The sequence below is a fragment of the Scyliorhinus torazame genome, chromosome 12 (assembly GCF_047496885.1).
Source record: "Scyliorhinus torazame isolate Kashiwa2021f chromosome 12, sScyTor2.1, whole genome shotgun sequence".
Classification (NCBI taxonomy): Eukaryota; Metazoa; Chordata; class Chondrichthyes; order Carcharhiniformes; family Scyliorhinidae; genus Scyliorhinus; species Scyliorhinus torazame.
The window spans coordinates 34474617-34501109 of NC_092718.1; the positions used below are offsets into that span (position 1 = coordinate 34474617).

General features: G+C 46.9%; 1 protein-coding gene across 2 annotated transcripts in view; it reads right to left on the bottom strand.

Annotated features, from left to right (window-relative positions):
- The window catches only part of atosa (atos homolog A), a 194136-nt gene extending 168933 nt beyond the window's left edge, over nt 1–25203 (bottom strand). The window contains exon 1 of one of the 2 annotated variants that reach the window (XM_072470665.1): nt 25041–25203. In XM_072470665.1, coding sequence (XP_072326766.1) covers nt 25041–25056 — 16 coding nt within the window. In that variant the 5' untranslated portion in view covers nt 25057–25203. Of the gene's footprint in view, nt 1–23941; nt 24022–25040 lie in introns of those variants that run through there. The other variant, XM_072470670.1, reaches the window with a different exon arrangement.
- Between the last annotated feature and the right edge of the window lie 1290 nt (nt 25204–26493).

The window sequence follows — 26493 nt, forward strand, 5'->3', positions numbered from 1 at the left end:
ACTCTAGTTGAGAGTCTCCCAGCTAACCTAAGAGTTAGCTAAGGGGACCTATGGGTAGGCTGCAGCTGATTATAGTAATTTTTTAGATGTGGTAGTATTCAAGGGCGTTGGCGTGGGGAGGGGGGTAGTTTGCCGACGGTGCCTGCAGATTTTTCTTTGTTCAGTCTTTTGCTTGTGTTGGGTGGCCGTCTTAGGTGGGCCTGTTTCTTGGACCATTCAGTTATCCTTTGGGTAATATCTCGATGGAAATGGCTGACTCGGATTGAGGAGCGGTGGGAGACGCTCCAATTTGTTTGGTCACCTAGAAAATTAGGGGGCTGAATGGCCATGGAAAAGGTTGACAGTATTTGCTCACCTGTTCTCCCAGTGAGCCAGAGAAGACATAGCCAGTGAGACAGAACCAAGAGTGAGTTTGGGAATTTGAATCTAGGTGGGAATTCGAAGCTAGGTGGTGAGGAAGTGCTTTTTATCCCTGGTAAGTGACTGGTAAGTAGTGTTTCTGTTTTCTTTTCATTGCTATATTTATTTATTTTCTTCTTCATTGTTTATTTATTTATTTATTTATTGGGAAATTGTAATTGTTGAAGTTACCGAAGGTGTAAGACATGGCAGGAGATCTCAGACCCGTGTCATGCTCCTCGTGTGCAATGTGGGAGCTCAGGGACACGTCCACTGTCCCTGGCTCCTTCACGTGCAAGAGGTGTGTCCAGTTGCAGCTCCTGTTAGACCGCTTGATGGCTCTGGAGCTGGGGATGGACTCACTTTGGAGCATCCGCGATGCTGAGGCCATCGTGGAAAGCACGTTTAGCGAATTGGTCACACCGCAGGTGAAAGGTACTGAGGGACATAGAAAATGGGGGACCAAAAGACAGAGCAAGAGTAGGAAGGCAGTGCAGGTGTCCTCTGCGGTCATCTCCCTGCAAAACAGATATACCGCTTTGGATACTGTTGAGGGAGATGGCTCACCAGGGCAAGGCAGCAACAGCCAGGTTCACGGCACCGTGGCTGGCTCTGCTGCACAGCTGGGCAGGAAGAAGAATGGCAGGGCTATAGTAATAGGGGACTCAATTGTAAGGGGAATAGACAGGCGGTTCTGCGGACGCAATCGAGACTCCAGGATGGTATGTTGCCTCTCTGGTGCAAGGGTCAAGGATGTCTCGGAGCTGCTGAAGGACATTCGGGGGGGGGGGGGGGGGGGTGGTGAACAGCCAGCTGTCGTGGTGCACATAGGCACCAACGATATAGGTAAAAAACTGGACGAGGTCCTACAAGCTGAATTCAGGGAGTTAGGAGTTAAACTAAAAGGTGGGACCTCAAAGTTAGTAATCTCAGGATTGCTACCAGTGCCACGAGCTAGTCAGAGTAGGAATGTCAGGATAGATAGGATGAATGCGTGGCTCGAGAGATGGTGCAAGAGGGAGGGATTCAAATTCCTGGGGCATTGGAACCGGTTCTGGGGAAGGTGGGACCAGTACAAACCGGATGGTCTGCACCTGGGCAGGACTGGAACCGATGTCCTAGGGGGGGGGTGTTTGCCAGAGCTGTTGGGGAGAGTTTAAACTAATGTGGCAGGGGGATGGGAACCGATGCAGGAAGTTGGAAGGTAGTAAAACAGGGACAGAAACAAAAGGCAGTAAAGGGGAAAGTGTAAGGTAGAGAAGCCATAGTCAAAAATCAAAAAGGGCGACAGTACAAGGTACAGTGACTGAGGGGAGCTCAGTGAATAGGACCAGGAATACGAAAAGGAATAAAACGGGAAGTGAAAACATTAATGGTAAGCGACGCGGCAGGTTGTTACATGAAGATATGGGTTCAACGACAAGGAAAATTAGGAGAAAGGTTAAGAGGAAATATAACTTAGGAGAGGTTACTGATCGAGGTGTTAAGATTCAGAACAGAGGTAAAAAAGCCAACATAAGTGTACTTTACCTGAATTCTCGTAGTATTCGGAATAAGGTAAATGGGTTGATGGCGCAAATCATCGTGAATGACTATGATTTAGCGGCCATTACTGAAACATGGTTAAAGAATGGTCACGACTGGGAGTTAAATATCCACGGGTATCAAACGATTCGGAAGGACAGAGTGGATGGTAAGGGAGGTGGTGTAGCTCTGTTATTTAAGGATGACATCCGGGCAACAGTAAGGGATGACATCTGTGCTATGGAGGATGAGGTTGAATCCATTTGGGTGGAAATCAGGAATAGTAAGGCGAAAAAGCCACCGATAGGAGTAGTCTATAGGCCACCAAATCGTAACATTATGGTGGGGCAGGCAATAAACAAAGAAATAACTGGTGCATGTAGAAATGGTACAGCAGTTATCATGGGGGATTTTAACCTACATGTCGATTGGTTTAACCAGGTCGGTCAAGACAGCCTTGAGGAGGAGTTTATAGAATGTATCCGCAATAGTTTCCTAGAACAGTATGTAATGGAACCTATGAGGGAACAAGCGGTCCTCGATCTGGTCCTGTGTAATGAGACAGGATTGATTCAGGATCTCATAGTTAAGGATCCTTTCGGAAGGAGCGATCACAATATGGTGGAATTTAAAATACAGATGGAGGGTGAGAAGGTAAAATCAAACACTAGTGTTTTGTGCTTAAGCAAAGGAGATTACAATGGGATGAGAGAACAACTAGCTAAGGTACACTGGCAGCAAAGACTTCATGGTGAAACAGTTGAGGAACAGTGGAGAACCTTCCAAGCGATTTTTCACAGTGCTCAGCAAAGATTTATACCAACAAAAAGGAAGGACGGTAGAAAGAGGGAAAATCGACCGTGGATATCTAAGGAAATAAGTGAGAGTATCAAATTGAAGGAAAAAGCATACAAAGTAGCAAAGATTAGTGGGAGACTAGAGGACTGGGAAATCTTTAGGGGGCAACAGAAAGCTACTAAAAAAGCTAGAAAGAGTAAAATAGATTATGAGAGTAAACTTGCTCAGAATATAAAAACAGATAGTAAAAGTTTCTACAAATATATAAAACAAAAAAGAGTGGCTAAGGTAAATATTGGTCCTTTAGAGGATGAGAAGGGAGATTTAATAACGGGAGATGAGGAAATGGCTGAGGAACTGAACAGGTTTTTTGGGTCGGTCTTCACAGTGAAAGACACAAATAACATGCCAGTGACTGATGGAAATTAGGCTATGACAGGTGAGGACCTTGAGAGGATTGTTATCACCAAGGAGGTAGTGATGGGCAAGCTAATGGGGCGCAAGGTAGACAAGTCTCCTGGCCCTGATGGAATGCATCCCAGAGTGCTAAAAGAGATGGCTAGGGAAATTGCAAATGCACTAGTGATAATTTACCAAAATTCACTAGACTCCGGGGTGGTCCTGGCGGATTGGAAATTAGCAAACATGACACCACTGTTTAAAAAAGGAGGTAGGCAGAAAGCGGGTAATTATAGGCCAGTGAGCTTAACTTTGGTAGTAGGGAAGATGCTGGAATCTATCATCAAGGAAGAAATAGCGAGGCATCTGGATGGAAATTGTCCCATTGGGCAGAGGCAGCATGGGTTCATAAAGGGCAGCTCATGCCTATCTAATATAGTGGAATTTTTTGAGGACATTACCAGTGCTGTAGATAACGGGGAGCCAATGGATGTGGTATATCTGGATTTCCAGAAAGCCTTTGACAAGGTGCCACACAAAAGGTTGCTGCATAAGATAAAGATGCATGACATTAAGGGGAAAGTAGTAGCATAGATAGAGGATTGGTTAATTAATAGAAAGCAAAGAGTGGGGATTAATGGGTGTTTCTCTGGTTGGCAATCAGTAGCTAGTGGTGTCCCTCAGGGATCAGTGTTGAGCCCACAACTGTTCACAATTTACATAGATGATTTGGAGTTGGGGACCAAGGGCAATGTGTCCAAGTTTGCAGACAACACGAAGATCAGTGGTAAAGCAAAAAGTGCAGAGGATACTGGAAGTCTGCAGAGGGATTTGGATAGGCTAAGTGAATGGGCTAGGGTCTGGCAGATGGAATACAATGTTGACAAATGTGAGGTTATCCATTTTGGTAGGAATAACAGCAAAAGGGATTATTACTTAAATGATAAAATATTAAAACATGCTGCTGTGCAGAGAGTCCTGGGTGTTCTGGTGCATGAGTCGCAAAAAGTTGGTTTACAGGTGATTAAGAAGGCAAATGGAATTTTGACCTTCATTGCTAGAGGGATGGAGTTTAAGACTAGGGAGGTTGTGCTGCAATTGTATAAGGTGTTAGTGAGGCCACACCTGGAGTATTGTGTTCAGTTTTCGTCTCCTTACTTGAGAAAGGACGTACTGGCACTGGAGGGTGTGCAGAGGAGATTCACTAGGTTAATCCCAGAGCTGAAGGGGTTGGATTATGAGGAGAGGTTGAGTAGACTGGGACTGTACTCGTTGGAATTTAGAAGGATGAGGGGGGATGTTATAGAAACATATAAAATTATGAAGGGAATAGATAGGATAGATACGGGCAGGTTGTTTCCACTGGCGGGTGAAAGCAGAACTAGGGGGCATAGCCTCAAAATAAGGGGAAGTAGATTTAGGACTGAGTTTAGGAGGAACTTCTTCACCCAAAGGGTTGTGAATCTATGGAATTCCTTGCCCAGTGAAGCAGTAGAGGCTCCTTCATTAAATGTTTTTAAGATAAAGATAGATCGTTTTTTGAAGAATAAAGGGATTAAGGGTTATGGTGTTCGGGCTGGAAAGTGGAGCTGAGTCCACAAAAGATCAGCCGTGATCTCACTGAATGGTGGAGCAGGCTCGAGGGCCCAGATGGCCTACTCCTGCTTCTCGTTCTTATGTTCTTAAGAGGTGGTGTTTTTGCAAAAGACTCATTTGCGTGTCAGGGACAAGACAGGGCTGTGGAAGAGATGGTTCGGGCAAGTCTTTCATTTGGGTTTCAATGTTAGGGCCAGGGGTGCGGCAATATTAATTAAAGGATTCAGTTTTCTGCCTCTAAAATCTTGGCTGACCCCAACGGCAGACATGCTATTTTGTCTGTGGCTCTCTGGTGGGCATCCCGGTGTTTATGGTTAATATATCCAGGCGGCATGGTGGTGCAGTGATTAGCACTGCTGCCTCATGGCACCGAGGACCCAGGTTCGATCCCAGCCCTGGGTCACTTTCCGTGTGGAGTTTGCACATTCTCCCTGTGTCTGTGTGGGTCTCACCCCCACAACCCAAAGATGTTTAGGGTAGGTAGATTGGCCACGCTAAATTGCCCGTTAATTGGAAAAAAAAGTGAATTAAATAAATAAAATATATATATAATATATATATACGCCCTGAACTGGGACGATATAAGTTTTATTAATAATCTGCTGGTCCCCCTCCTTGATTTAGATTCACAACAGCTTATTTTGGGTGGGGACCTGATCTGTGTCCTGGACCCTAGCCTGGTTTGCTCCAAGCCCAAATCTCTCAGGGTTGGTCAGATCTCTGTTCTGTTTCATGGCGTTTTTTGAACCGGGGTGGCAAAGATTTTTCTTTTTTTTTTTTGCATGCTCATAAGGTATACTCACAGGTCCACTTTTTTGTAGTAGATAAGCCTCTCCTCCCTTCAGTGGCAGCGGCTTAGTACTCAGCAATTGTGATTTCGGACCATGCCCCACACTTTGTTGATTTGGCGCTAGAGGCTAGAGTCACGTCCCTCCCAGCGGCCGCCATAGAGATTAGATACAACATTACTAGCAGATAACATATTTTCTGAATGCATATCCATTGCCATTGGGGATAATATAAAATTTAATAGAACTGAGTCAATCTCGCCTTGCACGGTGTGGGATGCCCTTAAGGCAGTCCTTACTCGACCTATTCTCGACAGAGTGGTGGGCTAACTGCAACTCTCGCAGGGCATGTTTTATGACTATGAGGGGGTTTGGGGGGGGGGGGGGGGGGGCAGTCGCCTTTTGGCTCACCAGCTTAAGCGGAAGGTGGCCTCCTGGGGAAATCATACAGGTACGCAACTCGAGCAGTAGCCTGGTTTTCATCCTCCTCCGGTTAATGCGGCTTTTGAATTGTTCTATCGGGATCGTTATAGATCAGAGCCTCTGGCGGAGTGATCGGTCATGACTGACTTTTTGGATAGCTTATCCATCCCAGCGGTGGAGTTGGAGAGTAGCGATGAAAAGGAATTCCTGTTGAACCAGAGGAAAATATAAAATGCATTGGTTTGATGCAAACTGGCAAAGTTCCAGGCCCGTGTGGCTTTTCCATTGAATTCTAAGAGGTTCTCGAAGCAGTTGGTGCCTTTAATTCTGGACATGTTTAATAATTCCTTATCCAGGGTTCGTTGCCCTCAACCCTCATACAGACCTCTATCTCTCGGATTCTCAAAAAGGACAAAGACCCCAGAGTGTGGATCATATTAACCTATCTCAGTGTTGAACGCAGATGATAAATTATTTGCCAAGCTGCTGGCACTGTGGCTGGAGCCCTGCATCCCACAGGGAATCTCGGAGGATCAGACAGGGTTCGTTAAGGGTCAACAATTGTCGGCCAAAGTCGGCAGCATAGTGGCGCAGGGGGTAGCACTGCTGCCTCATGGCGCCGAGGTCCCAGATTCGATCCTGGCTCAGGGTCACTGCCCGTGTGGAGTTTGCACATTCTCCCCGTGTTCGCGTGGGTTTAGCCCCCACAACCCAAAGGTGTGCAGGGTAGGTGGATTGGCCACACTATAATTGCCCCTTAATTAGAAAAAATTAATTGGGTACTCTAAATTTGTTCAAAAAAAAACAATTTTCGGCCAATATAAGTCGCCTGCTAAACATTGTCCTTTTCCCCTCCTCGGCGCCTGAACCGGACGTGATTGTTTCCTGGATGCCAAAAAAGCATTTGATAGAGTGGAGTGGGAGTATCTGTTTGAGATACTTGGAAGATTCAGATATGGCCACAAGTTTATTTCTTGGATTTAACTACTGTATAGGCTCCCCACTGCTAAGGTTTGTTCGAATTGTCTGAACTCTGGTTATTTTCCATTGAATAGGGGCATGAGACAGGGGTGTCCACTGTCTCTGCTCCTCTTTGCTGTTGGAAAAGAACTGCTCGCGATACCACTGAGGTCCTCCATTAAGTGGAGTAGGACAAATTGTGAAGGGACCATTAGATGTCCCTTTACTCAGATGACCTACTTCTCTATATTATGGATCTAGTACCCTCCATGGACAAGGTAATGAAGCTTCTTGGTATTTTTGGCTCCTTCTCTGGTTACAAGTTGAACTTGGCCTAAGAGTGAATGTTTCCCAGTCAACCCCCAGGGAGGAAAGTCCAACTGGGGACGTTATCCTTTTGCCTTGTCAAGACTAGCTTTTGTTATCTGTGGGTCTGGGTGGCCCACAATTGGACCTTGCTTCATAAATTAAATTACACTAATTTGGTTGACAATCTCAAGTCAAACTTGCAGAGGTGGGATAACCTTCCCCTACCCTTGGCAAGTAGGGTTTAGACTATTAAAATTAATGTGTTTCCGAGGTTTTTATTCATTTTTCAATGTCTCCCTATTTTTCTCCCCAAGTCCCTTTTTGTTAAAGTCAAAAATCAATGTTCTCCTTTACTGGGCGGGTAAGACTCCAAGGGTCCGTGGGTCTTTGCTCCAAAGAGTCAGACATAGCTGGAACAATTAGTGTAGTGCAGTCATTTTGAAACCCAGGGTCGCGAACCACATGTGGGTCACGGGCATGTGCCGGGAGGGTCGAGGTGGCCATGCGTTGCGGCATTCCCAATCGCAGGGCCATTCACCAGCATTCCTGAACACCAGGAGAAGTGCGCAACAATGCGACTGGATTTTTAAAATGCTGGCCGCGGCCAGCTTTCAGAATTCCGGCCGTTCTGCCCATACGGTACGCATGCCTGGAGCCCAGCGAGGCAGAATGCCTCCTCCTGACGCAGCACGGTGATCCAGGAGCAAATTTTTTTTTTTTTTTTTTTTTATAAATCGCTGGAGTCATCCTGCCTGAATGGGTGGCAGAGAGTAAGTCACAGACCCCAAACACTGACGTCACGTGTTTTGGGCCGAGATGGGTCCCTCCATTTTTCAGCTGCCAGCAGTGCTGGTGTGAACTCCAGGGCCTCTGATGAACAACCCATGAAGAAGAAGCTGAAACCAGGCACAAAGCAGCATAAAGATGATTACTTGAGGTGTGGGTTATTAATTGTGCCACTGCAAATCAGAATTCAAAGTTCATGTGTGTAATGTACAGGAAAGCACTGACAAATGAAAGTTTAAAACCCTCAAAACTTCAAACACAATTGATCATGTCTAAGCATGGCGAGTTCGAGGACAAGCCTCTTTATTTTGTTCAAAGGATGCAGTGAGATCTTAAATCATCACCTAAAGCCATTATCAGAAATGTAACATTGAATAACAAAGCAAGTTAGGACCAACCAGGCTCTCTTACAAATTAAAGGTAAGTCAAAATGGTGGGTCGCGAATTTTGGGCAGCGTGGATCACGCAGGTCGGCCGGCGTGGTTTGCGAAGGTCAGCAGGCCTGGGTCACGAAGGTCTGCCGGCATGGGTCACGAATGTCTGCCGGCATGGGTCCCGAAGGATGGCCTGTTGGTAAAAATGGGTCCTGAACAAAAATGTTTGAAAAACACTGGTGTAGGGGAACCATAAGGAGTTATTTTTTATTTGTTCCTGGGATGTGGGTGTCGCAGGCTGTGCCAGCATTTATTGCCCATCCCCAATTGCCTTAGAGGGGACAGTTAAGTTAACTACGTTGCTGTGAGCATTGAGTCACATGTCGGCCAGACCAGGTAAGGATGACAGATCTCCTTTCCTGAAGGACATTAGTGAACCAGATGGGTTTTTACGACAATTGACAATGGTCATCATTAAACTTTTAATTCCAGAATTTAATTGCATTCAAATTTCACCATCTGCAGTGGTGGGATTTGAACCTGGGTCCCCAGAATATCACTCTGGGTCTCTGGTTTACTAATCCAGGGACAATACCACTACTCCACCGCCTCCCCCAAATTGTATCTCTGCTGAGCTGTGTGCAGAATAAACTTGATAATGATAAAAACAAGCTGCTGCATTATTCCTCCATCTCATGCTAACATTTGATATTAACACCAGGAAACTAATGAGAATTTTGGATTGTAAATAGATCTGCTTTAAAATGTCCACTTACTTCCAAGATAAGAGTGTTGATCTCAAGGACAGCTCATCCGGGTGACGATGCACTGCTAAGCCGCACGTTTCGGCAGCTCCCGTTCTAACGGACCTTTGGGCTCTTTTTGGGAGCCCCAACAGAAATTTTTTCGGACCAAACTCAGTGTGGGGTGACGAAGTAAGAAGTCCCCCCTGGTGTGTATGGAAAGGATCGGTGGTAGTGGCCAGATTGCAAAGGGTCCTTTGGAGCAGCGGCAGAGAAGAGAAGGAAGAAGCAAGATGGCGACGGATGGAGCCCAGGCGGCATAGGGCCCGGACCAGCAGGAATTCCTCCGACGATGTGTGGAGGAATTAAAGAAGGAGGTGCTGGCACCGATGTTATTGGCAATCGAAGGGCTAAAAGAAACGCAAAAGGCCCAGGCGATAGAGCTCCATGGGGTGAAGGCGAAGGCAGCTGAGAACGAGGATGAGATTCTGGATCTAGCGGTAAAAATGGAGACGCACGAGGCGCTACATAAGAGGTGTATCGAAAGGCTCGAAATCCTGGAGAACAGCTCGAGGAGAAAGAACCTCCGGATTCTGGGTCTCCCCGAGGGAGTGGAGGGAGCTGACGTTGGGGCTTGTGTGAGCACGATGCTCCATTCGCTAATGGGAGCTGAGGCCCCCTCGGGCCCCCTGACCGGGTCCTTGCGAGGAGACCAAAGGCTGGAGAACCACCAAGGGCGATAGTGGTGAGATTTCACCGCTTCACTAACAGAGAGGCTGTTTTGAGCTGGGCCAAGAAGGTACAGAGTAGCAGGTGGGAGAATGCGGTGACACGAGTGTATCAGGACTGGAGCGCGGAGGTGGCGAGAAGGAGAGCGAGTTTTAATCGGGCCCAGGCGGTGCTTCACAAGAAGAAAATAAAGTTTGGGATGCTGCAGTCGGCGCGATTGTGGGTCACGCACCAAGATAGACACTACTACTTTGAAACGTCGGACGAGGCATGGACCTTCATCCAAGAGGAGAAATTGGACCAGAACTGAGGGACTGATGCTGTGGGGGAGATGACGATGTTGATGTACAGAAATGTAAATTGGGGAATGGGAGGTTCACAGTATCGGGACGATAGACGGGGTTTTTTCTCTTCTTGACGGGGGGGGACACTGAAAAATATGGGCGCCGGTGGAAAAAGGGACTGAGGTGGGGGATGGGGAAGCTGCGCCATAGGGGGCGGGGCCGATCCAGGAAAGCGGGTTTTTTTCCCCGCGCTAGGTAGATGATGGCGGGAAGATAGGCGCAAGGAGGATGAGAGTTCCACACACGGGGGGGGGGGGGGGGGGGGGTCAAGGAGAGAGCGGGGGAAGCCGGGGTCAGTTGACTTTCGGAAGCATCATGGGGGGAGTAACCATGCTAGATGGGGATCAAGCGAGGGGGGGTGGGTCAACTGGGTTGCTGCTGCTGGGAGCGAGAGGGAGCTGGCAAGGGAAGAGGTGGTCGGGACAGGAGTGCGTCGCCTGGGGGACGGGTGGGTGCGCGGGACCTGGACGTGGGACTGGCCTAGAATAGGGAATGGCTAGTCGGCGGGCGGCCCCCCAATCCGGCTGATCACGTGGAATGTGAGAGGCCTAAATGGGCCGATTAAGAGGGCCCGAGTGTTCGCGCACTTAAAAGGACTGAAGGCAGATGTGGTCATGCTTCAGGAGACGCATCTGAAGGTGGCGGATCAGGTTAGGTTAAGGAAACGATGGGTGGGACAGGTGTTCCACTCCGGGTTGGACGCGAAAAATAGAGGGGTGGCGATGTTGGTGGGGAAACGGGTGTCGTTCGAGGCTAGGAACATAGTGGTGGACAACGGTGGTAGATATGTGATGGTGAGTGGTAGATTGCAGGGAAAGGAGGCCGTGCTGGTCAATGTATATGCCCCGAACTGGGACGACGCGGGATTTATGAAGCGGATGCTGGGACGTATCCCAGACCTGGAGGTAGGAAGCCTGGTAATGGAGGGGGATTTCAATACTGTGCTGGATCCAGGGTTAGATCGGTCTAGATCCAGGACCGGAAGAAGACCAGCAGCGGCCAAGGTGCTCAGGGGGTTTATGGAGCAAATGGGGGGAGTGGATCCGTGGAGATTTGCCAGGCCGTTGGCCAAAGAGTTTTCCTTTTTCTCCCATGTTCATAAGGTATACTCCCGGATAGATTTCTTTGTTTTGAGTAGGACACTGATTTCGAGGGTGGCAGGAACGGAGTATTCGGCCATAGCCGTTTCAGACAATGCCCCGCACTGGGTGGATCTGGAACTAGGAGAGGAGAGGGAACAGCGCCCACTCTGGCGACTGGATGTGGGACTATTGGCGGATGAGGGGGTCTGTGGAAGGGTGCGGGGATGTATTGAGAGGTACCTGGAGGCCAATGATGATGGTGAGGTCCAGGTGGGGGTAGTATGGGAAGCGCTGAAGGCGGTGGTTAGGGGAGAGTTGATCTCCATTAGGGCTTACAAGGAGAAAAAAGAGGGCAAAGAAAGGGAGAGATTAGTGGTGGAGATTTTGAGTGTGGATAAAAGATATGCAGAGGCCCCGGACGAGGGACTATATAGAGAGAGGCGAAGACTTCAGACGGAGTTTGACCTGCTGACCACAGGGAAGGCAGAGGCACAGTGGAGGAAGGCACGGGGGATGAGATACGAATATGGGGAAAAGGCGAGCCTGCTGGCCCACCAGCTTCGTAAGAGGATAGCGGCGAGGGAAATAGGGGGAGTTAGGGATGAAACGGGAACTACGGAGCGGAGTGCAGGGAAGGTAAATGAGATTTTTAAGACCTTTTATGAGCGGCTATATAGGTCCCAACCCCTGGAGGGAAAAGAGGGGATGCAACAGTTTTTGGACCAACTAAGGTTCCCGAGGGTGGAGGAGCAGGAGGTGGCAGGTCTGGGGGCGCCAATCGGGGTGGATGAGGTGACTAAAGGACTGGGGAACATGCAGGCAGGGAAGGCCCCGCAACCAGACGGGTTCCCGGTGGAATTTTACAGGAAATATGTGGACCTGTTGGCCCCGCTGCTGGCGAGAACTTTTAACGAGGCCAGAAAAGGGGGGACTCTACCCCCGACAATGTCGGAGGCGACGATATCATTAATCCTGAAGCGAGATAAAGATCCGCTGCAATGCGGGTCATATAGGCCTATCTCGCTCCTGAATGTAGACGCCAAGTTGCTGGCAAAAGTGCTAGCGACGAGGATCGAGGATTGTGTCCCGGGGGTGGTGCATGAAGACCAGACAGGGTTTGTAAAGGGGAGACAATTGAATGTCAACGTGCGACGACTGTTGGGGGTGATAATGATGCCCCCAGCGGAGGGGAGGCAGAGATAGTGGCAGCGATGGATGCAGAGAAGGCATTCGATAGGGTAGAGTGGGAGTATTTATGGGAGGTGTTGAGGAGGTTTGGGTTCGGGGAGGGGTTTGTCAGTTGGGTCAAACACCTCTATGGGGCCCCAGTGGCAAGTGTAGTCACAAATCGGCAGAGATCGGAGTATTTTCGGTTACATAGGGGAACAAGGCAGGGGTGCCCCCTGTCCCCATTACTGTTCGCGCTGGCAATTGAACCACTGGCCATAGCGTTGAGAGACTCTAGGAAATGGAGGGGGGTGGTTAGAGGGGGAGAGGAACACCGAGTGTCACTCTACGCAGATGACCTACTGCTGTATGTGGCGGATCCTGTGGAGGGGATGACAGAGGTTATGCAGATATTGAGTTTGGAGATTTTTCGGGATACAGGCTTAATATGGGGAAGAGTGAGCTTTTCGGAGTACACCCCGGGGATCAGGGAAGAGGGATAGACGGCCTGCCGTTAAGGAGAGTGGAAAGGAGCTTCCAATATTTGGGGATTCAGGTGGCCAAGAGCTGGGGAACTCTACACAAACTCAATCTGACGCGGCTGGTGGAGCAGATGGAGGAGGATTTCAAGAGGTGGGATATGCTGCCGCTCTCACTGGCGGGCAGAGTGCAGGCGGTCAAGATGATTGTCCTCCCAAGGTTTCTTTTTGTGTTTCAATGTCTCCCCATTTTGATTACTAAGGCCTTTTTTAAGAAAATAGATAGGAATGTTATGAGTTTTGTGTGGGGCAGGGAAGACCCTGAGGGTAAGGAGGGGGTTCCTGCAGCACAGCAGGGATAGAGGGGACTGGCGTTGCCGAATCTGGACAATTATTACTGGACCGCTAATGTGGCGATGGTTTGCAAGTGGATGAGGGAGGGAGAGGGGGCGGCGTGGAAGAGGCTGGAGATGGCGTCCTGTAAAGGAACGAGCCTAAAGGCGCTGGTGACGGCGCTGCTACCGCTCTCCCCGAAAAGGTATACCACGAACCCAGTGGTGGTGGCAACCTTAAGGATCTGGGGGCAATGGAGGCGACATAGGGGGGTGACGGGTGCCTCGGTGTGGTCCCCGATCAGGAATAACCATAGGTTTGTCCCAGGAAGGATGGACGGAGGGTTCCAGAGCTGGCATCGGGCAGGAATTAGGAGATTGAGAGACTTGTTTATTGACGGGGAGTTTGCGAGCCTGGGAGCGCTGGAGGAAAAGTACGAGTTGCCCCCGAGGAATATCTTTAGATATATGCAAGTGATGGCGTTTACGAGTCAACAGGTGAGGGAATTTCCGCTGCTCCTGACACAGGGGATCCAGGATAGAGTGATTTCCGGGGTATGGGTCGGGGAGGGCAAAGTGTCCGAAATATATCAGGAGATGAGAGACGAGGGGGGGGCGCTGGTAGAGGAGCTGAAGGGAAAATGGGAAGAAGAGCTGGGGGAGGAGATTGAGGAGGGTCTGTGGGCGGATGCCCTAAGTAGGGTAAATTCCTCTTCCTCGTGTGCCAGGCTTAGCCTGATACAATTCAAGGTTCTACACAGAGCACACATGACAGGAGCAAGGCTGAGCAGGTTCTTCGGAGTGGAGGACAGGTGCGGGAGGTGCTTGGCAAGCCCGGCGAACCACACACATATGTTTTGGTCGTGTCCGGCACTGGATGAGTACTGGAGGGGAGTGGCAAGAGTGATTTCAAAGGTGGTGAAGGTCCGGGTCAAGCCAGGCTGGGGGTTAGCTATATTTGGGGTAGCGGAAGAGCCGGGAGTGCAGGAGGCGAAAGAGGCCGATATTCTGGCCTTTGCGTCCCTGGTAGACCGGCGAAGGATCTTAATCATGTGGAAGGAAGCGAAACCCCCCGGCGTGGAGGCCTGGATAAATGACATGGCAGGGTTCTTAAAACTGGAACGGGTTAAGTTTGCGTTGAGAGGATCGGTTCAGGGGTTCTCCAGGGGGTGGCAACCGTTCCTTGACTATCGCGCGGAACGTTAAGGGAAAATAGTTTGTCAGCAGTAGCAGCCCGGGGGGGGGGGGGGGGCACTATTTTTTTTTTTTTGTTACTTTGCCAGTTCACTATTTTATTTAAATAATGTTACTTATTAGTTATTGTGTTATCTTTTATGTTGATTTGTAAGGTGGAAAAATTGTTTGAGAAAACTTTAATAAAATATATATTTTTTTAAAAAGGACAGCTCATCCGCATTTCTACCTGGATACAAGGCCCATGTGATACACATTGCTGTAAAGATAGGCTTTGAGAGGGGAAGGGTTTTGAAATTACCAGGCTGTGAAAGGAATGGAAGCACACCCTTGGGAACAAAAAAATCACTTAGACGGCATCTATGAAAATTTGAATTACTACCTAAAGAACAGTGTAAATGAAACCTCCGAAGTGGGTTTTTCAGTTGTATTAAATGTAAAAGTGGAAAGTGCTTTAAGTCCATTTGTTATGGCAAAAGTCTTAAAGCCTTAAATTTTCTTGTGTTATCCTTTCACCTATCAACTAGAAGTTCAAATTTCCTTTACGTTTTAGGTCTCTATATGGATTGTCATGATTGTTATTCTGGAAGGACTGGATGAAAAATACTCCTCTTGCCCCAGATTTACTGCTCAATCCATAACTGCACAGGATCAATCCTGTTACATATCCGTCTTTCAATACATTTGTCACCCCCTTGCGCCCCACTTCCTGCCCCCAAGCAATTGGCAGGATTCCAGCAGGAAAAAGCAATCAATTCTCTAATACAAATAATAAGGAATATAATTTTATGCTACAATTTATAAATGTGCATTTTATGTATTCTAGGGATATATCAAATATTTGCTTTTGATAAATTACATTCACACACTGCAGCAAGTGCTAACCCTACAGAATCATGGTGTTACAGCTGAAAAAATATCAGGCTTCTGTAGAAGTTGTAATTTTTCAGCTGGCGTAAGACTTCACACAAAGGTGCAACAGTTACTTTAACAAATAGTAATTCATTTTTAAGACAAAATAAACATTGAAGGCTAGTCCTTAATTGGGCTGATTCTCCATAAAATTCTACAAACCACAGGTGCTTCCACAATGTTAAGACACCCCTCCCTAAATTTTCTCTAAAGAAAACACTGAAGAACATGTAACACTTCTCTCTTTGATAGAGAGCTCCCAACCAAGTTCCCTCTGTTCAACACCTCCTTTCCTACTCGGTTTAAACAAACTCAATTTCCTCCATGCCTACAGTTCTCTATCCTCCTTTCCCACATTCTCAGTGCACAATTATACTTTTCCTTGTCATTGTAAAACTCTCTGAAAAGTCTTTCTACTTTTGAATAGATCACAGAACAGGAGCAGCCATTTGGTTTGCCGAGCCAATGTGAAGGATGCAATAGGTGTTGGTCACCGGATTTTGAATATTCTAAATAAAGTTTTTCATCCTTCTACTTAAATAATTAAACTTTATAACTAGACCATAAAACCGTACGATTTGGGGCAGAATTAGGCCATTCGACCCATCGAGTCTGCCCTGCTGTTGGTGTGAGAGAAATGGGTTTGAATTCATGGGACATTGACCCCAGTACTGGGGAAGAGCGGTTCTGTTCCGAAGGGACAGTCTTCATCTGAATCATGCTGGGACCAGAGTCCTAGCAAATTGAGTAACTAGGGCTGTAGACAGGGCTTTAAACTAAACAGGGAGTGGGGTTCAGTTTGGGGGAAAACAGAAAACCCAATTTAAAGGAGGAGGTAAGAATGCAGGTTAGCATTGTGGCAAATGGTTACCAGAAAATAAAAAAGTGAGAGACAGAACAGGTGAACGTCCTTATGCACCAAGGAATTATAGAAGAGTAGGGAAATTTAACATCAAAATAAATTTAAAAGCTTGTATCTAAATGGAAGAAGCATTTCTAGAGTTTAGAAGAATGAGGAATACAAGATGCTAAAAGATATGGGTAAATTAGTCATGGGGCAGATGCTTCCTCTTGTGGGGCATTCTAAAACGAGAGGTCATAATAGCAAATTTAGAACAGATTTGAGGAGAAGGTTGTGAACCTGTGGAATTCACTATGCCAGAGTCCGGTGGATGCAGGGACAGAGAGTAAAATTAAGCGAGACAGATTTTTAATTGTGTCACGTGAGAGTACCCTTTAAGAAATGGGTGTTTAAGAAATGTACCTTTAAGAAATGGAGCTGCTCATGTTACTGGAGTGATGTCAGAGTGTGGGTGGAGCTGAGCTCTACTGCTTTTTTTAGCTTCAGCTTGAGAAGAGCTTGGACGTGTCTGTGTTTTACAGGGAGCTGCATCTGAAGTCTGCCATCCAAAGACTATCTTAATCATTTGGTGAATTCAGAATTATAAATGATTTCAGTGTTGAATATAAATCTAATGTGCTCCTGTTTGAAGGTTTGTTAAGTCTTTTGGATGTTAAAAGGACAGCATACAGGTTATTTAGTGTTGTATTCTTTGGGGGGGGGGGTGTATTTGATTTACTGGTTGCCAAGATATTCACTGTTTGTTTTAAAAAGGTTAACTTAAGTTCATAGAATAAACATTGTTTTGTTTCAAAAAACCACTGGTCCGTTTTCTGCTATACCATACCTGCATAGTGAGCCGTGTGCTCCCCCTACCACAATCTATTTGATGTTGTGGGTCAGGTGAACTCCATGATACACTTTGGGGTTCTCTAAACCCTGGCCCATAACAATTGGTAATGGGTTGAAGTGTTATGGAGAATGGGCAGGAGAGTGGAGTTGAGGCCATGATGGGATCAGCCATGATCACATTGACGGTGTTTAGGCTTGGGATGCTAAATTGCCTTCTCCTGCTCCTAGTTCATGTGTTATGGGGAGGAGATGGTCTGGCTTCTCATCCCCATTCTCCTGCCTTCTCCCCGTAACTCCTGATCCCTTTATTAATCAAGAATCTATCTCAGTCTTAAAGACACTCAGTGACTTGGCCTCCACAGCCTTCTGCGGCACAGAGTTCCACAGATCCAACACCCTTTGGCTGAAGAAATTTCTCATCTCAATTTTAAAAGGTCATCTTGTCCCTTCAGTCTGAGGCTGCGCCCTCGGGTTCTAGCCTTTTCTACTAGTGGAAACCGGTTCTCCACGTTCACTCTATCTCAGTATACTGTAAGTTTCAATAAGATCCCCCCTTATCCTTCTAAACGCCATTGAGTACAGACCCAGAGTCTTCAACTGCTCCTCATATGACAAGTTCTTCATTCCAGAGGCCATTCTTGTGAACCTCCTCTGGACCCTTTCCAAGGCCAGCACATCCTTCCTTAGATACAGGGTCCAAAACTGCTCACAATATTCCAAATGAAGTCTGACCAGAGCCTGATACAGTCTCAGCAGTACATCCCTGCTCTTGTATTCTAGCCCTCTTAAACGAATGCTAACATTGCATTTGCCTTCCTAACTGCTAACTGAACCTGCATGTTAACCTTAAGAGAACCTTGAACAAGGACTTCCACGTCCCTTTGTGCTTCTGATTTCCGAATGATTTCCAAATCCTTTTCCCATTTAAAAAATAGTCTATGCCTCTATTCTTCCTACTAAAGTGCATAACCTGACACTTTTCCACACTGTATTCCATCTGCCACTTCTTCGCCCACTCTCCTAGCCTGTCCAAGTCCTTCTGCAGGCTACCCCACTTCCTCAACACTGCCTGTCTCTCTACATATTTTTGTATCATCTGCAAACTGAGCAACAATGCCCTCAGTTCCTACTTCCAGTTCGTTGACGTATAGTTGAGGTCCCAACGCTGGCCCCATGGGAACATCACTAGTCACCAACTGCCATCCAGAAAAAGACGCCTTTATCCCCATATTGGAGTACCATCTTCAGTTATCAATTTTTTTTTAACCCTTTCTTCAAATTACGAAGCCAATGAGCAGAGTGGACAGGACAAACCCTTAATCCATCTCATTGCTTGCTGCAAAAACCAATTCAAATTGAAGCCAATTCATGGTCTCCATAAGAGAGAACATACATGTTCCATGCTGACCAAAAAAGCATTGCACCTCATCTTAGGCTTGATCTGACACTCGATCTTAGCCAAAGGACCAAGAAGCGATCAGTTATTAAAGGTTTTGATAATTTACACCAATTTATTACTTCTAGAACAACATGAATAATCAGGATTTGTAATATTGTTCTCACAATGGGTGCCAATGGCAGAAGCACAACCAGTTACTTCCACTGTTTCTTGGTTATCCACTGGGTAAGAATAAGGGGAACTATTACAATTGTTGTATTGTTTTGGATCCGGTCAACATTCGCTAAGGTGCAGGATATCAGTGTTCAGGAGCTTGGTCCACTGCTTTGCACCAAGTATCAGCATCAAATGTTCCCAAGTATACAAAGGGCTGCTGATGCAAACTGAAATCTCCTTTACAATGTATCCTTTACAATGTATCCAGTCTCAGAATGCAATCACTATTTCAATGTCACAGTAAATCTTTGAGGCTGCAAAGTGATAGTTTAGTATCTGCCAGTGTATAAAAGGTGCGTATTTTGTGGTATGGCTGTCAGCACTTATTGTGGAGTAAATTAGTGAGCACTTCCCCACATGTGCGGTTAAATAATAATAATAATAGCTTATTGTCACAAGTAGGTTTCAATTAAGTTACTGTGAAAAGCCCCTAGTCGCCACATTCCGGCACCTGTTCGGGGAGGCCGGTACAGGAATTCAACCCGCGCTGCTGCCTTGTTCTGCATTACAAGCCAGCTATTTAGCCCACTGTGTAAATGCAGAAATCAACAAGTCACTATCCAGTTTGCTCTGCTCCTCCACAAGCTTCATTACACATCTATCTCACCAAGTTAGTTTAAACACAGGAATGGCATGAAGTTGCGGTACTTACACAGCAGTTATTTATGAAACATGCCTGAATAAGTTAGGCTTGGTGCACTCAAGTGTAACTAAATTTAATAGTGTGATGATCTTAGTTACTACCAAACAACATCTCTGGCCCTGAAAATGTATTTTTGTGCAGATGTGTGATCTCATTCATTCAGATTTGAATTGTCAGATTTTTAAAAATTAAAAACAACATGACTTTTTCATTCAGTCTCTCTGTCAATCTTGTTTTTCTTTCGCTCTCTATTTACTTTCTGTACAATCTCTCACTGAATTAAAGATTTTTATTTTATTTCCTGGTTTAGACTCTACATGTCATGGTGAGGATTCCTCAATCTGACTGGTTGAAATGGCATCCTTGTGACTGCCCTATTTACACATGTTCTGATTCCCTCTACAGGGCATCATGCTGATGGGATCCAATTCGTGGAAAATGCCATGCAGAAGTCCTCTGTGTGTGGGTAGCTGTAAGCATAACGAATGGTGAGTGCTGTCTGTTCGCTGCTGCCTAGAAACATCCTTTTTCAGCATTGCACACACCCACTTTGAACTTCCGCACACATGAGTGTGGCCTCAACAGGGACCTGGGATTCATGTCGCATTACATTCACCCCCCACCATTTGGCCTGGGCTTGCGAAATCCTACCAACTGTCCTGGCTTGAGACAATTCACACCTCTTTAACCTGGGGTTACCCCTATCTCTGGATATGTAAACACTTAATTAACTGCAAATGCTCGCATTCTAAGCATTGTCTTGCATCTTTGAATTTGTCTATATATATGTTTCTGGAACGTATCTCTTCATTCACCTGAGGAAGGAGCAGTGCTCTGAAAGCTAGTGTTTGAAACAAACCTGTTGGACTTTAACCTGGTGTTGTAAGACTTCTTACTGTGCCCACTTTGAACTGGGCCGAGATTGCCAGACTCATTATTCGTAAAGTATAGATGGTTATTCCACTAATGTGGAGGTTAAAAATGTTGCATCAACTAAGTATTTGGCCAAATGAGATTAATTCAACTTGTGAAACTTGGTACAATCCATCTATATCATGGCAGTGTTTAGATTTCATTCCAAGAACAAGAAAGAGCTCTGGAAGTAGTTGGGGATATTTTTAATTCTCCCCTATTTTTCATTTTAACTTTTCCCCTTATGTCAATAATTATGGTATCAACAGTACTTATTGCCTTTATAGCAGTAAGAGTTTTTTAAAAAAAGAGTATTTGTACTATCCTAGAGCTGAAAATATTAACATGCCTCCCTATCCAGGCTTCTAATCAGTTCAAATGATGCCTTTTGCCATAACTGTAGCCAGTTAAAATGGCTAACTCCCTATTCAGAATGGCTAACCCCGATTTAAAATGGTGAACGGAAAAGGCTGATGGGAAAATCAGCCAACAGGACTAAAACAAGCAGCTACAGGTAGACTGTGTATTCACCTCTGGGAAGGCCAGACAAGATCGATACCTGTAGCCATCAGCACAACAAAACACCAGCCATCTGAATACTAATGAGCAATCCCCAGGAACAATGTGCAACAATTTAGGCACACAAAGCCAACCCAGACTCTTCGGCGCCAACAGAAGCCTACACAAAGGGAGGTGAACGATCACCTCAAGACCGCCCATCGATCAAGGAATCGCTCCAGCATTGGAGAATATCGAACCAAGTGATTGGGACAAAGTCCAATCACTTGGAACCAGGTACAGGGTCCGCCCCGAAAGGCGGGAAGCCCCTGGGGACTATAAGAATAGAGTCCAAGTTCAAATCAGCCCTTCTGCCACCCTTCTGCACCCTTCTGCTAGCCTTCTGCACTCTTCAACAGCCGCTCAAATCGTAAGTCTTACTTCAATGCTCGCTACGAGATAGGCGCTCCTAGCTATCAATCTGTACCAGCTTCGAATCCCGCAGGCTCAGAACCCGAACGAAAGGCCATTCGTTTCCCTGACCTGGTGGGCCATTTCCAAGTTAAGTATTGGCCTGTTAGTTGTAGGAAGTAGCTTAGACGTAGAATTTATGCATAAGTATTGATTACTGTATATAATAAATGTGCGTTGATTTAACTCTTACTGAGCGGTGTGTTGGATTATTGATCATTACTCGGACTTGAACCACGTGGCGGTATCAGAAAGATACCTGGCGACCCAAGAGCAAAGGTGATAGAACAGAGCAATTAAACTAAGGCTAAAGTTAGCAACATTATTTAACAACTAACAGGCTAGGGAGTTAGCCATTTTAACTGGCTACATAACTTCTAGAGAATATTTCTAACACTTTCACTTAGCATCCTGACTGATGGGATAGCCAACAACTCAATCTCACTGCACAATAAAGAAGCCAGTGTGGTTGCCCTCAAAATAGGTCTGCTCCAAAACGATGGATTTAGCTTGCAACAGATTGTTCCACAAAACTTACCAGATACAAGTGATGAAATGCTCTATCTTATGAATTGAGAATGGATCAGAGTTAATTCATTGGAACAAAGTGATATCTTTTCCACTCAAACATGCTTTCAAGAATGAGTAATGGGACATAACTTCCTGGCTCCCCGGTGTCACATGGAACGGGGGGGGGGGGGGGGTACCCCAATGATGCACTGGGGAATCCCTCTTGAAAGTTCCAATGTAAGGGTTTACCCGGCAATTGTCCTTAAAGGCAAACTTCCCATGAACAGTTGCGCTGAGCTGGAAACCATCCCAAAAGGAGATTTAAATCACTGGTTTCACCCTCATAGTTACTCGGAATGAGTTAGAAGGGAAAAAACACTTCTAACTTCAGAGTAACTATTTTAAAGACCCAGACCCACCCCCAATCTGTGATTGCCACCCTGAGGAAGTTACGGGCCAATGAGATGAGACCAGCAAAACAATGGTAGTAATCACGGATAGCAGAATTCTGACAAAGCAAAGATCACCCAGAGTCATATTCATTTTCACAACAAAGAGAGATTTTAAGGCTGAACAATTAGTATTACATACACAGACGCAAAATTATAAACGTGTCACTTTTTTTATAGCAAGTTTTACAAATGATTCCCTAAAGGAAACAATGAAATCATAATCTCACATGGAAAATTAGATTATCTTTTAGGGGAGTTTTAATGCTTTCATTGCCAGATTTTTGTTTAAACAAACTTACAAATGACTTACGCACACTGGATTAGAACTGAGGATATTAGTTCATAATGCCCGTCTAATTATCAGACATATTTGGATTGTCTTGCTGGCTAGCAGTTTATAATAAACACCATATTATTCAACATGTTATATTTACATATAGCATCTTTAACATACTGAAATGTCCCAAGGTGCTTCACAGGAGCATTATAAAACAAAATATGACACCATGCAACATAAGGGAATAAGTAGCTTCTTAAAAGAGAAGAGCAAGGTAGAGGGTGGACAGGATTAGGGCCTAAGCAGCTGAAGACGGGGCCAATGGTGGGGCAATTAAAATTGAATTTGAGGGGCGCATGTCTCTTGGAGGGTTGTGGGGCAGTGGAAATTACAGAGATAGGGAGGGGCAAAGGGATTCTAAAACAAGGATGTGAATTCTGAATTCAAGACACTGCTTGACCAGGAACTGTAGTTCAAACACAAAGGTGGTAAGGGAATGGTGTATGTCACAGGCAGTAGAGCCTTGGGTGACCTCAGGTTTATGTGGGAGATCAACCAGGAGTGCGTTGGAATAGTTGAGTCTAGAGTTAACAAATGGACGAATGAGGGTTTCAGCAGATGAGCTAAGACGGGGCAAAGTTAGACAATGTTACAGAGGTGGAAATAGGCAGTTTTAATGGCGGCACAACTAGGAGGTCAAAAGCCAATTTTGATATTAAATGTGGCACCAAGATTGCGAATAGACTATCTGTAGTACAAGGGTCTGGCTGTACCATTCCACATGAATAGTTCTACTTAATAAAGACTTAACAGTTAACCTACTGAAGACTTCTTTAAGAGACATCATCTTTAAGAGACATCATTATGTAGCCAACACCTTCCTAACAATCTGACTGTTGCCAGGTAGCAGGATGGAGTTGGTAGTTAGGGGAGAGAGTTTGGAGTGGAGATGGTAAACTATGGCTATTATACTGAAAGCTAACATACTTTCTGATTTCAGTAGAGTAACTAACATCTCTACACAATGTCTCTGATACATTAGTCCACCTTAACACAATGTAATTGAACATTTAACCTCCATAAACTTAGTATTCATTCTAGACTCTATTACCTGCATCCTAATCCACACCATTATACATTCATCTAGTATATCTGTGTTTACCGACTCCTGGTCTACCAATGCCTCAAACCAACGAATAGTTATCTCTATACATGTCTTGAACAAAGGCAGCTGTTAGTTTTTTCAAATGCCAGAAAGCAGTAGGTGTGGCAAAAATGACTGTTGAAGGTCAAGAATTATTTTGCATCAGGGGAGGATGAGGGCTGAAAGTAATTGTTCTGCATCTTGTTTATCCTCTACATCATACAAACATGATCCTGTATATATTTCAATAGTTGTCAGTCAAAGGACTCCTCCAAACTCCCAGGAGACATGGACCAGCATTTCAGTGGTATGACATTCAGGTCCTTTAATCACCAATGAGAACCAAAGCTCTCTTCACAAATCAAAGAAGATATTTGCTTCCACTTACAGTAGTCCTTCCAAATGTTGCAATCCTTTAAAACTTTCATCAGGTTATCCAGCATTCACAGAAAATCTTCCTTTTAGTTCAACCCAATTCCCACATCCCCCGCCCAGGATTTTGGCAGGTTGGATAGGAAAGTTACAGAGTTGGAGTTTGTTCATTTTTCTTTATAAACCCAACTCATACTCAAACGCATCAACTATGACTCAGAGCAAAATCATAATATACAATCACACTTTGGCAATCAATGAAAATTATTGTGCAGTGCCAAGTATCTCGGTTTGGTTTCAATGGGGATCACTAACCAAATTGTTATGGGGTGGGCAGGGGGAAGAGAATGAGGAACGTATCTTAATCCCATTAAGTTTGCAGAATCATAGATTGAGACACAATGCAAAACTCCTACTTAGAAGTTTTGTTTAAATTCGTAACCCTCCATCTGCAGTTCCATTCAAATTTCAAAGTTACTCAGTGTTGTAAGTCTAACAAATGGCACTATTGTGAGGATGCATTCAGCTGGCACTGAATTTTCAAACTACTGACATCTGCAGGGAACATGGAAATCAAAAGGGTCGGTCTTCATTTAACGAGAATTCTTTAAGTGTAGTATGTTGTGGAAGGCCTGGGACACAACAGTGCTCAAAACTTTGCAGTGCCAATACTTCCTGCATCAACAGCTTCCATTTAAATGGCAGTCGTGATGCAACAAGAACAGTGAAAACACGACTTGCCATCCATGCACAGTTCTGCGTCCTTTATAAAACAGGCTCATTTTCACCGAGGCATGGCCAGGCGATTATTTCTGCTGACAGTCTCTCCCCCCCCCCATCCTGGACCGCCTGACACGTAGCCACCGTACACAGTACTTTAAATGTCTGAAGGACTCAAAAGTGAATATAAACCGAACCCAGAGGCAAGCTCGGGGAAGTTTCCTTTGCAAGCAACACGAATCTTAATGGACCTTTTTAGCAGGTCAGATGAGCAAAGTTGACGAGCTGGGATTTATGTTTCTCACACAAACATCTGATCAGGATGAGATGGCGGGGGAATGCGATCAGCATTTTGGCCAGAATCGGTGTAAATTGTTGTGGAAGATGCCCCTTACCTCGGTCGGACTTCATTGTCGGCGGTGCGGTCCCCCGGCTCGTCGTCCCCGCTCCTCCCGAGTTGCTGCTGCTCCAGATCCTCTCTCAGCCTCACACAGAGACGGAGGGGGAGACAGACAGACAGGTGGGGGAGGAGGGCGGTTGGAGGGAGGATCGAAAGGGAGGGTGGCTGGAGGATCCGTGGAGGATCGGGGGGGGGGGGGGGGGGGCTGGAGGATCGGGGGGAGGGGACTGGCGGATCTAGGGGAGGGGACTGGAGGATCTGGGGGAGGGGACTGGAGGATCTGGGGATGGGGACTGGAGGATCTGGGGGAGGGGACTGGAGGATCTGGGGATGGGGACTGGGGGAGGGGACTGGAGGATCTGGGGGAGGGGACTGGAGGATCTGGGGAGGGGTGGCTGGAGGATCTGGGGAGGGGTGGCTGGAGGATCTGGGGAGGGGTGGCTGGAGGATCTGGGGAGGGGTGGCTGGAGGATCTGGGGAGGGGTGGCTGGAGGATCTGGGGAGGGGTGGCTGGAGGATCTGGGGAGGGGTGGCTGGAGGATCTGGGGAGGGGTAGCTGGAGGATCTGGGGAGGGGTGGCTGGAGGATCTGGGGAGGGGTGGCTGGAGGATCTGGGGAGGGGTGGCTGGAGGATCTGGGGAAGGGCTGGAGGATCTGGGGAAGGGCTGGAGGATGGTCTGGGGAGGGGACTGGGGGAGGGGACTGTGGGCTCTGGGGGAGGGGACTGGAGGATCTGTGGGGATGGGGACTGGAGGATCTGGGGGAGGGGACTGGAGGATCTGGGGGAGGGGACTGGAGGATCTGGGGCGGGGGATTGGAGGATCTGGGATGAGGACTGGAGGATCTGGGGAAGAGCTGGAGGAGGATCTGGGAAAGGGCTGGAGGATCTGGAGGGTGGTCTGGGAGAGGGGACTGGGGGAGGGGACTGTGGGCTCTGGGGGAGGGGACTGGAGGATCTGGGGAGGGGACTGGAGGATCTGGGGAGGGGACTGGAGGATCTGGGGAGGGGACTGGAGGATCTGGGGAGGGGACTGGAGGATCTGGGGAGGGGACTGGAGGATCTGGGGGAGGGGACTGGAGGATCTGGGGGAGGGGACTGGAGGATCTGGGAGAGGGGACTGGAGGATCTGGGGGAGGGGACTGGAGGATCTGGGGGAGGGGACTGGAGGATCTGGGGGAGGGGACTGGAGGATCTGGGGGAGGGGACTGGAGGATCTGGGGGAGGGGACTGGAGGATCTGGGGAGGGGGACTGGAGGATCTGGGGAGGGGGGACTGGAGGACCTGGGGAGGGGGACTGGAGGATCTGGGGAGGGGGACTGGAGGATCTGGGGAGGGGACTGGAGGATCTGGGGAGGGGACTGGAGGATCTGGGGAGGGGACTGGAGGATCTGGGGAAGGGACTGGAGGATCTGGGGGAGGGGACTGGAGGATCTGGGGGAGGGGACTG